The sequence below is a fragment of the Rhinopithecus bieti genome, unplaced genomic scaffold (genome assembly GCF_001698545.2).
Source record: "Rhinopithecus bieti isolate Rb0 unplaced genomic scaffold, ASM169854v2 scaffold_1468, whole genome shotgun sequence".
NCBI lineage: Eukaryota > Metazoa > Chordata > Mammalia > Primates > Cercopithecidae > Rhinopithecus > Rhinopithecus bieti.
In genome coordinates this window covers 514146-524320 of record NW_016803561.1, presented here as the reverse complement: position 1 = coordinate 524320, position 10175 = coordinate 514146, and the positions used below count along the sequence as shown (strand labels likewise).

Here is a 10175-nt window from a genome sequence, read left to right as displayed (position 1 = left end):
ACATTTGATAAAATATTTTCTTTTAAAAACAATATACTGGCTTTGACATAGAACCTATTTTAAATAAGCTGTTAAAGTAACCCAGTCAAAGCTTCTAAAATGATGCAGTCAACTTCTTTTGAATTTTCTGAGGTAGTTTTTAAAAGCAATGTTACAGCCTTTAATTTTTGATCTGCTACAGAACTTAAAACTACTAAAGACACATTATTACAGTAGTCAGATCTGATTTACAGAAACATACTCCACAATTAGGTTTAGAAAAACATAGATGCAAATTCACTAAAAAATGATATGCACTTCAAGTATCTCTTTGTACTGAATCGCAATCACAAAGGAATAAACACATAATTCACTGTGTCCACCTTCCACTCTAGCCAAAGCTCTGATTTGACTTAAGTACAATGATAAAATACTAAGGGGAAATACGATTTCCTTCATTTAATAATAGTGAGATCTAAATTCTCCCCATGACATCTTTGTTAATGTTCAAGGGGACAGCAGATATCATTACTAGTTCAATATATGACTAGAAGGTTTTATAATGTTTCTAAACTTTCTTTCTCTGACCCCATAGCAGGAAATAAATATCACTATATTTTATAAATTTATTAAATGCACTTATAAATAGCAAATTAATTTTTAAAATATTAAGGTTTGAAAACAACGCCCACTTTGTAGAAAATTATCTCTGGTAAAAACAAAGGAGGTTTACCTAAAGTGAATAAATATACTATGGCCTTCTCAATAAATATCTATCTAATATTTATGTTCTGTGATTTTTTTTCTATTTTACTTAGCTACTTATATTCTCAGAAATAATAATTTTATTAAGTAAAAAAACTTCTATATAGTAGAATGTTTAGTAGAATTGTTCTACTAAATAAATTCGCCTCACTGATATTGAACAATTTTCAACAAGTTTCACTCTCAAAGTTTGCTAAAAGGAAAACTATTTACTTGTTGGAATTATGTTCTTCATAATTACTAAATTTGTCTGGGCATCAAATGCTCCCCTTGTATTTTTTCTTCTCTATCTTGTTTTACCTGTCTCATTCTTGAAAACATTCTTTCACATGGTCTATAAAGCCAATGCCATTTTTGCAAAATAAATTATTGATGGTTTTCTAGCTTTTAGTTTTAATCTTTCAGAAGACCCAGAAGTTTCTGTCATGTATACAGTTTCAAGGACTTGCCCCAAAATCCTTAAAAAAGATTAGTATCTTAAGAAAATTTTAGAGGATTTGCAAAAACAAATGGAAATAGCTTTGAATTAGATACCTATTTAACTAAAGTCATCTAAGCTGGCTTTTTTGAACAGAAGAGTAAATAAGTGACATCCTTATCATTAAGAGACTCCCTTAAAGGCCAGTGAGAGGGAGGAAAACATGAAACCACAGGTGAATATTAGAAAATAAATTGCAGTTGTGGACCTCCAAACACAATGTGTTTTTTATATTATGCTTATGACACATCTAGTTATTATGAAAACTGGCCATGTGTTTTGGAGCAGAAGCATTTCCATTGAAAATCATAATTGCTTGTAAGTAACCATCAACACATGAACAGTGAACATGTACCTAAACCACTGTGCATCAATAAGACTTTCTTCACTTGCACAGGAAGAGACCCCAATCAAGAAAATTTAATGATATAAGCAGAGTTATTGGCTGATCTGACCCAGAAAGCCAGAAATATCCTGGCTTGAGGATATTTCCTGAATTCAGGAAATATGGTTGGATCCAGGAACTCCAACAGTATTATTTGAACTGTTCATTCTTTCTTGCATAGGATTTCTCTTATGAGACTAAGCAGCCACCAAAGTTATGTGATTGTAAGTAAACAATCTAAGTAGAAAGAAGTAATATATTGATAGCTCCAGAAGAAAATGTAAACTAAAACATTTCATTACCTTCAATTATACCTATGCCCATCTCTAACTAACTGCTATTGTCATGAACACTGCATGAACAGGATTGTTCAGAAAAGAGAAACTGTTATTAAAGGAGAGACAACTTCTGAAAGAAAAAAAAGGGCCAAAAAGCTGTAAAGCTTTACTCTTTTCCCTCTTCCCAATAGTGAATTCTTACATTAACTTCTTTGGTGTATTTCTCTATTATATTTTTGTAACAGATTTGAAGTTAGATACTCCCCTACCCACAATGTGCATAGGGTTTTTCTAACCCATTTGAAGAGGCCATCATCCCATAGGCACAATAAATACACAAACTAATTAAGTAATTATTTAAAACCATTAAAATCCATATCAGTTCTTACCTTCTCTACAAATACAATGCTGATTTCCATCTACCAAAGCTAAGCATGTTGAGTTGTTTCTGCAAGGGTTATTAAGTAGGTCACAAGGGTTATAGCGTTGGTGGCAAAACTGTCCAGTATAAAGAGGTGGGCACAGACACACAAATTGTCCAGGGATGGTAGATTCATGGCAAAGACCTCCATTCATGCATGGATCAGAGTCACATTCATTTATTTCTTCACTACAGTTCTGTCCAGTCCATCCAGATGTACACTCACACCTGAAATAAAATATTAAAATTTTATGAAGTGTGAACTCGTTTTACAAGTTTATTTTTTGTATTTTTAATTACTCCCTTGAACTAATAGTATGTGGTGATTTAAATTTATAACAGGACTAATAAATAATACATAGCTTTAAAATATTTTTGCCTAATTTTCTGTGACAATATAACATATATTACCATAAAACTTACCACATTGGCTGAAATAAGATTTTTAAAGCAATAGCAAATTTCTAACATAGGCCTCTGAGACACGTCAGAGAACAACTATTGAGCTAAATTACAAATTGAGCAAAATTTTCCTATGAATTAGTTAATATGAAATAAGTTTTACAGATGAGATCACTATTTATAAGTCTTAAATGCTATTTAATTCAGTGTCCTTAGCAATATGTGAAATTCTTGTCATCACCAGAGTATATAACAGGTGTTACTTTATGTTAAGCATCTGTTTTTGGCTTTGTGTGTATTTGTTGAATCATTTGACATGCATATTGAAAAATATCTTTTCTTTTTTAAAAATTTTAGATTCAAGGCTTACATGGGCAGGTTTGTAACAAAGATATATTGCGTAATGCTGTAGTTCAGGCTTTTGTTGAACCCATTGCCCAAACAATAAACACAGAACCCAATAGGTAGATTTTCAACCCTTACGCTGCTCCTTCCCTGCTCACTTTTGGAGTTCTCAGCCTCTATTGTTTCCATCTTTATGTCCATGTGTACCCATTGTTTAGCTTCCATTTGCAAGTGAAAAAATATGGTATTATATTTTCTGTTTCTGTATTAATTCACTAGGGATAATAGCCTCTAGCTGCAACCATATTGCTGCAAATGAAATGATTTAATTCTTTTTATGGTTTTGTAGGATTCCACAGTGTATACACATCTCATTGTCTTTATCCAGTCCACCAATGATAGACAGCTAGGTTGGTTCCATGATTTTGCTCTTGTGTATAGCACTATGATAAACATATGAGTGAAGATGTCTTTTTGGTAGAATGACTTCTTTTTATTTGGGTGGATGCTCAGTAGTGGGATTTTGGGTCAAATGGTAGCTCTATTTTAGTTCTTTGAGAAATCTCCATAATGCTTTCCGTGGGCTGAACTAAATTTGTATTAATATTTGAATAATTTGGGATAATTGAAGGGAAAGCAAACAAATGAAAAATAAAGCATTTGGAAGTTATCCGTATATCACAGGCTTCTAGCTCAGTCTAGTCCTCCATCCAGTATCTGTCATTATCTTCAAATACCACTTTGGCCAGCCATCATCCTTGAAACTAGGCTAGTCCTTCTCTGAAGAGAAAAATCCTAGCAGGCAGGAGGGGGAAGGTTTTTACACAAATAGTGTCCATTTGAGGGAAATGGAAAGGTTATAGTGAAGCTTGCAGATCGAGAGTAAATGCAAACAGAGAGAGGGGTAGTCCATCAGCTGGGTAAATGGAAATCAATCACAAACTGTAGGTGTGTTCAAGGAGATAATTTGTGTCAATTTGTGGGCAAGGCAGAGTTCCAAATCTTGAGCAACTTTACTATTATGCAAGTTGTGAATCACAAAACAAGCACAGGAAATATTAGAACAATTATTTTCATAAAAGTATCTTTACTGATAGATTAGATTTTTAAGATAACTTTAAAAAAGTCATAGTGCTGAGATCATGTAATCTACTTTATGATACAGAATATCTTACTAAGTGGAGGGGAGCAAGGAAGAAGGAAAGAAGGAAGGAAGAAAGAAAAGAGTCACCTAATTTGCAGTTTCAAAGCCCCAGATGTATCAAGGCCCTTTTGTAATTATACATAGGATACCAATATATTGGAGGAGACAATTGAATAAATGACTTGCAACAACATCTGATATTGAATTCTAAATAGATATAGTTACCATTGAAAGAAAAACTAAAATGAATAATTGGCAAAATGGTATTAGACATAATTGAATAATGAAGTCTTTACTAGTTGAATAAGTTTAAATCCAACATACTGTAAGCCAATTGATTTCACAGCTGTCTAAATTTTGTTTAATTCGTTGTGGGCAGAAAGTAATTGCTATCATGCTAATTGCACATTTCTTTGTGAAGTATGCTTGCACAAGGCAAAATTTATGACTGAAACAATTCGTACCTTTATAATATAAAAAATATATACTTAAGGGTAAGTTATTTACTTGGTATTTCTTTTTCTTCTCAAAATCAAAATGCTCCAATTATTTTTGTGACTTTCCATTCTAGTTTACCTGGAGAGTCCTCATTCAGTTTGTTGTTCTGATATAATTTTCAGGGCATACTTTCACTTATAAAAGTTTCTAAGGTGCTATTTTTTTATCTTTATCTCCTATGTCCCATTTGAAATTGAGATTAATCGCAAAAAAAAGAAAAAAAAAAAAAAAAACGTGATACTCTTCAGTACTCTCACCTATTTCTAACCCTATAAATTCTTTCACTTTGCTCTAAAATTTGCTTGCCACACACTTTAGGAACTCATCATATATACTATCTTGTGTTAAAACCATATTCACGGTTTGCCTCCACCATTAAGTTCCTGAATGTGTAAGAATGATCTGAATCTCCACATTATCATGTCAATATAATAAATGTTGATAATACTGTAAGAATTGATTGATACAAGGTCCTCAATGTTGGAATCAGATCAACCTATCTGCACTCTTTCACTTAGGAAGTTGAGGATCAGAGAGTTTAATGAAATTGGTACTCCAAGAGAATTGTTTTAAAGATTAAATGAGATGATGAATAAAATGTGTATATAGTGCCTGGAATCTGCATTGCCTGGCCACCTACGCTGTTTACTAGATGCTGTCACAGAAGTTTTAAGAATATGTTTTCTGACCTATGAGACTAAATACAAAGTATATCTCAACAATAAATACTTCTTCAACTTTCAGTAGTACTTCTTTTTAATTTTTGATCATCACATCACATTTTAAAATTGTCAAATATATTATCCAATTTGATAGTTTCAATAAAGCTTTGCAATATGTAGAAGAGACATTCTTATTCTCACTTTACTGATGAGATAGGTGGAAGTTCAAAGGATAACAGTGATGTATCCAAAGTCATGAGGTTAAGCAAATGGAACTTAGAAACCAGATCTCCTCCTCTCAGGTTCCTGTTTTTTGTTTTCTTTTTTTAAATACATGTTTTAAATCTAGTATCATTCCTTTAAACATTTTGTGAAATAATGTTAAAATTGGGTATTATCCATCTTAAGAAAACAACTTCAGTGCATTTATTTTACTTTAAATAACATCGCTGTAAATATCACTATTCAGTCACATAACAGGACTCAGTTAATATATTATGACAATTTTAAAAGAAGAAAAGCTAGAGAATTAATACTTTCTAAAATCATAGTCACTACTACATCATGATCACAGGTCTTGAGGGTATTGCACAAGTATTTATGTTTTTTCTCTTTATTGTATTCTGAGTACGTAATTTCAACTTGGTTAATTTAAAAGAGTTTCCTAAGAAAAACCGACAATTTTTGCCTATTTGGCATATGTGCTGAAGGTTTGTTTTATCTTCTCACATAACAGGTGACCTAAGACCTCATGTGGTGTCATTATTAGGATCAAATCCTCAGGAAAGAATGTGGCTGTATGTCAAGAGGACTCATAATGCCAAGGCTGAGTCCTACGGGGATAACGTGGATGTTTTGTAGAAAAATAAAGTTCCAAGGAACAAAGTAACTACTAGTGTCTAACCATCATACCTACAGGTTTACAAACTTGAATCTGCTTCTGCACATGTCAGAGAAGCTAGTCTTTAATAGATGGGAAAAAATATTTTATGTGAGGGCTTCAATCAGATTCTAAGTTTGCACCATGAAATAATTTCAGCATTTAGTGGAACCTGGCAGATATTTTCAAACTCACAGCTAGAAGCAGAGTGTTTATGGAATAAAAAAAATGCAAAGCACATACTCTATGATTTTTTGAGTGTATAATTTCTGGTAGTAAACACTTGAAAACAAGTAAGTGTGTACCTAAAGATAGGTTAATATATTCTAATTTGATCTTTTCCCTAGTATGAGAAAATCTAAATTCATTGGTGTAAAATACATTGAATACTTCTAAGGACAACTTTTCAAATCTCAAATACTGATTTAAAGTACCAAAGCTGATAATAGAAAATAAAGTAGTTATCATTGTTAAAAAGTGGAAGAAATTCTACTAATTAATGTGCGTTGGCTCACGCCTGTAATTCCCGCACTTTGGGAGTCCGAGGCAGGTGGATCACGAGGTCGGGAAACCAAGATCATCCTGGTCAATATGGTGAAACCCCGTCTCTACTAAAAATACAAAAATTACCCAGGCGTGGCAGCACGCACCTGTAGTCCCAGCTACTTGGGAGGCTGAAGCAGAATTGCTTGAACCCGGGTAGCCGAGCCTGCAGTGAGCCGAGATCTCACCACTGCACTCCAGCCCAGGCGAGAGTGAGACTCAGTCTCAAAAAAAAAAAAAAAAAAATCACTAGCTTCAAAAATCTTAATAAATGTCAATTTCTAATTATTAAGCATTCCATATGTTTACCTTAGCATAAATATTTATTTGTGATAAAGTATCATTCAGCAATATGTATCTTTGTTTGAATATATTTTGTATATTAAGGCATACAGGCTTCTTTGGCTATAAATTTATTAATACAAACCTAATAGTATAGGCAGTTTAAAATAATATTTTCTTACAAAAATCAGTTCACTTCTCATAGAAGCAAACAGTAAAATGTTGTTTATCAGATACTGGGAGGTGGAGGAGATTAGGAGAGATTCTGGTCACAGGATACAGTTAGATGGAAGGAAAAAGTTGAAGAGATCAACTGTATATGATCATGACTATCATTAATAACAAGATATTGTCCACCTAAAAATTGTTGACAGTAAATTTTAAGTGCTTTCTTCGTGAAAAGAAAACTATGCGAAGTAATGCATATGTTAATTAGCTTGATTTACCTATTTCAAAATGTATGCATATATCAAAACATTATGTTACACAAAATAAATATACACCTTTTTATACGCTAATTAAAAAAATTAGTTCATCTTTCCTGCAACCATTACATATATGAAACACAAAATTTCAACCAAAACTGCCAGGTGAAAAAGAAATAATGACTCTGAATAATAAAACAGTATTGTCATCTTTTAGTGTCCTATAAATTGGGGGCATAGAAAAGGAAATATTTTAAAAATGAGCTACCGAATTAAATAATTCATTATTTTATTGTTTTGTCTGTAAACCTATTTACACTCTTAAGTGTACATACCATCAACAAAACTACATTCATACTGAATTACAACAAGAACATTACTATACTCTTAACCTCTGCAATCTTCTTGGAAATAAATGTGGAAAATCACTAAGCTCATTTAGATTGAAAATACATTTTTTTAAATATTTATTTTATTTGTAAACATTAAAAATAGAATATATGATTAAGGACCACTTTGAATAACAGTCTGAAAATGTTAGTATGTAAAAACATTTGAGAAGATCTATATGGGTAAAATGAAAGTGAGGAGGTAGCCTAAAAACAGTAACAGCAAGGCAAAGTTGCTAAGGATTGTGAAGACTACTGCAACAACAAGAAGAGTGAAATTAAGGAATTTTGACTTTACCCTTGAAGATATTTAAGGTTGTTTGTTTGTTTGTTTCTAAGCATGGGCATAACATTGATTGTTATCCAGTAGAAGATGGATTAACATAGGGTCAGCTTGGTAGCATGAAGATCATTTAGGAAGCTATTGTTTCATTACTAAGAGATTATGAGTACTACACAAAGGGAGTAATAAGGTACATCAGATTTGAGGTATATTTCTGAAGCAGGCTAGAGAAGATGTGGATAATGGTTAGTAAGCAGATGAGGCAGAGTGAGGAGTGAGGAGGACTCAGTGGGCTTCACATTCACTATTGGAAAGATCATGATGCCATCAGGTAAGAGACAGATGACAACGATAGAAATAGAAGAAAATAAGATGCTACTGATACTTAATATGTAACAACTTAAATCAAATGAATTGCATTATTTCAGATGTTATCCTACATGTATTAAAAATTGAAATATGGAGCTCTGGAAAAATGAAGGCATGCAATAAAAATTCAGGACCATCTAACAAACATTACTAAGAATAAGTAAGTTTAAAATTGACCTTCTCTACTGAAATATACAATTAATTTATAAAACATGTAGAATCCTCTTCATTGTGGTATTCTGCAGTATTTGTATAGACTCTTAGATACATATGTAGATTATTTGAGAAGAAACAGGCAGGAAAGAATTCTACTAGGCAAATTTGTGTAAGCATGTGGTCTGAAAGATAGTAAGCAAAGCTTTCTTTCTGTATATTTCTTTATTTTATTTTTTTCTTTTTTGAGATGGAGTCTCACTCTGTTGCACAGCCTGGAGTGCAGTGGCACGATCTTGGCTCACTGCAACCTCTGCAACCCGGGTTCAAGTGATTCTCCTGCCTCAGCCTCTCAAGTAGCTGGGATTACAGGCGCCTGCTATCGTGATCCACTAATTTTTGTATTTTTAGTAGAGACGGGATTTCACCATGTTGGCCAGGCTGGTCAAATCTTTCTTTGCTATGTTTTTGTTTGTTTGTTTGTTTTAGGGTGAAGGGAAGTTTATGAATTCTAAATTAATTCAAGAATTTCTGTTTTAATATTAATAGAAAATGATTTCTTCTATTAAGGCTATCAAGCCTCATTTCATGTATTTTTTCAAAAAAATATAAACTCAGACATATAATTTATCCATTTATGCACATAATTACAAGCCAATTATTCCAGTTGGAAGAACTATTATCTATATTTTTTACACAACACGAATTTTGATGTAAGTGAACTGTTTGGATAACTCCTTTATATAATTCTCTTCAAATTATGTTTCCAATATTCTATATGATTTAATCTCCTGTGCCATGTAAGAAGACAACTGATCAATAGTCTTTTTCAGAGTTATTTAATTCAAGCTGCTTTGTAGGTCAGTAGTTAGTTACAAAAAAACAATTCAAGGCTTTTGCAAGATTCAGAATATTCCTCATTTCATAGAAGAAAGCTAAAATGCCGGACAAACAGAGGTAGAGAATGTATTGGGTCAAGCCTCCCGTATATTCATGTTTAAAATCTCAGATAAATCTGATGGCACTCATGCTGTATTTCTAAGACAACCCAGAGTTAAATACACTTGAATCTGGAACTGGAACAACAAAGCCAAACATGTGCCACATAGTGAGATACAATATAGTGAGATTAGTTCCTTTTTTTTTTATTTTTTAATTTTTTTATTATACCTTAAGTTCTAGGGTACATGTGCACAACGTGCAGGTTTGTTACACATGTACACCTGCGTCATATTGGTGTGCTGCACCCATCAACTCGTCAGCACCCATCAATTCATCATTTATATCAGGTATAATTCCCAATGCAATTCCTCCCCCCTCCCCCCTCGCCATGATAGGCCCCGATGTGTGATGTTCCCCTTGCCGAGTTCAAGTGATCTCATTGTTCAGTTCCCACCTATGAGTGAGAACATGCGGTGTTTGGTTTTCTGTTCTTGTGATAGTTTGCTAAGAATGATGGTTTCCAGCTGCATCCATGTCCCTACAAAGGACGCA

General features: G+C 32.9%; 1 protein-coding gene across 1 annotated transcript in view; it reads right to left on the bottom strand.

The window, feature by feature from the left end:
* The window catches only part of LOC108539741 (protein eyes shut homolog), a gene marked incomplete at both ends in the record, with an annotated part of 872682 nt that overhangs the window by 353674 nt on the left and 508833 nt on the right, over positions 1 to 10175 (bottom strand). Inside the window, 1 exon segment of the mRNA XM_017888636.1 lies at positions 2275 to 2534. Within this exon segment, the coding sequence (XP_017744125.1) occupies positions 2275 to 2534 (260 nt within the window).